Raw genomic sequence first — 1,031 nt, 5'->3', positions numbered from 1 at the left:
CTCATCAATGTAAAGACGATATAAAGATATTACTGCTCATCAATGTAAAAAAAAGATATAAAAATGTTAGTGCTCATCAATGTAAAAAACAGTATAAAGATCAATGTAAAAACAATATAAAGATGTTACTGCTCATTCATATAATTAAACGATATAAAGATATTACTAAAGATTTAACTGCTTATCAATGTGAAAAACGATATAAAGATGCTCATCAATATAATAAAACGGTATAAAGATATTACTAAAGATGTTACTGCTCATCAATGTAAAAAAACAATATGAAGATGTTACTGCTCCTAAAGGTAAAAAAAAAACATTTAAAGATGTACTTCTCATCTCTAATTCTAGGCGATTAGGTGCTCCTTAAGATAAGAAATTTCTGATGCCTGTGCCAGTGCTTCCGGGTAGGCCCGAATGTGTAATGAAAGGATATAAAGATGTTACTGCTCATCAATGTAATAAAATAATTTAAAGATGTTACTACAGATGTTACTGCTCATCAATGTAATGAAATATAAACATGTTACAGCTCACTAATATAAAAAATGTAATAAAGCGATAGAAGGATGTTACTGCTTATTAATGCAAAAAAAAAAAAAAAAAAAAACTATATAAAGTGTTACTAAATACATGTATTTGAAATAAGCTCAAATCCATCTATTTACTTTTATTGAACTATTTCAGTTGTAACATTTCTAAATAAAAATAGACATAGTTTTGTCTGTGATTTCAAGACGGACGGGCTTAAAGATAGGTTTCCTTATTTTTTAGTGTCAAATTAAGCAAACTGTATGATTAATTTGTGTTTCTTATGAATTAAAATACAGATGTGAGGTCACCCTTTGATCTTTTGGGGCTCCTGGTCGAAGTCCATCAAGGGGGGCAGTTTAGTTTGAGCTTTTTGATCGACATAGTGTCAAATGGTCTTAATCAGCCAAAATTCTACTCGATGTGTAGGTGATCCTGCCTTGAGTCACTAAATGCGATTATTGATAATGGTCCCAATGACGTCATTTCCTGATCTATCA

General features: G+C 30.2%; 1 protein-coding gene across 1 annotated transcript in view; it reads left to right on the top strand.

Moving 5' to 3' along the window:
• Positions 1-236, top strand: part of LOTGIDRAFT_153373 (hypothetical protein) — a gene marked incomplete at both ends in the record, with an annotated part of 1,348 nt that extends 1,112 nt beyond the window's left edge. Inside the window, one exon of the mRNA XM_009057273.1 lies at positions 93-236. Within this exon, the coding sequence (XP_009055521.1) occupies positions 93-236 (144 nt within the window). The remainder of the gene's footprint in view (positions 1-92) is intronic.
• Between the last annotated feature and the right edge of the window lie 795 nt (positions 237-1,031).

The sequence above is a fragment of the Lottia gigantea genome (assembly GCF_000327385.1).
Source record: "Lottia gigantea unplaced genomic scaffold LOTGIsca_3, whole genome shotgun sequence".
Classification (NCBI taxonomy): domain Eukaryota; kingdom Metazoa; phylum Mollusca; class Gastropoda; family Lottiidae; genus Lottia; species Lottia gigantea.
Note: the sequence above shows the minus strand (reverse complement) of the source record. Positions and strands in the feature narration are given on the sequence as shown.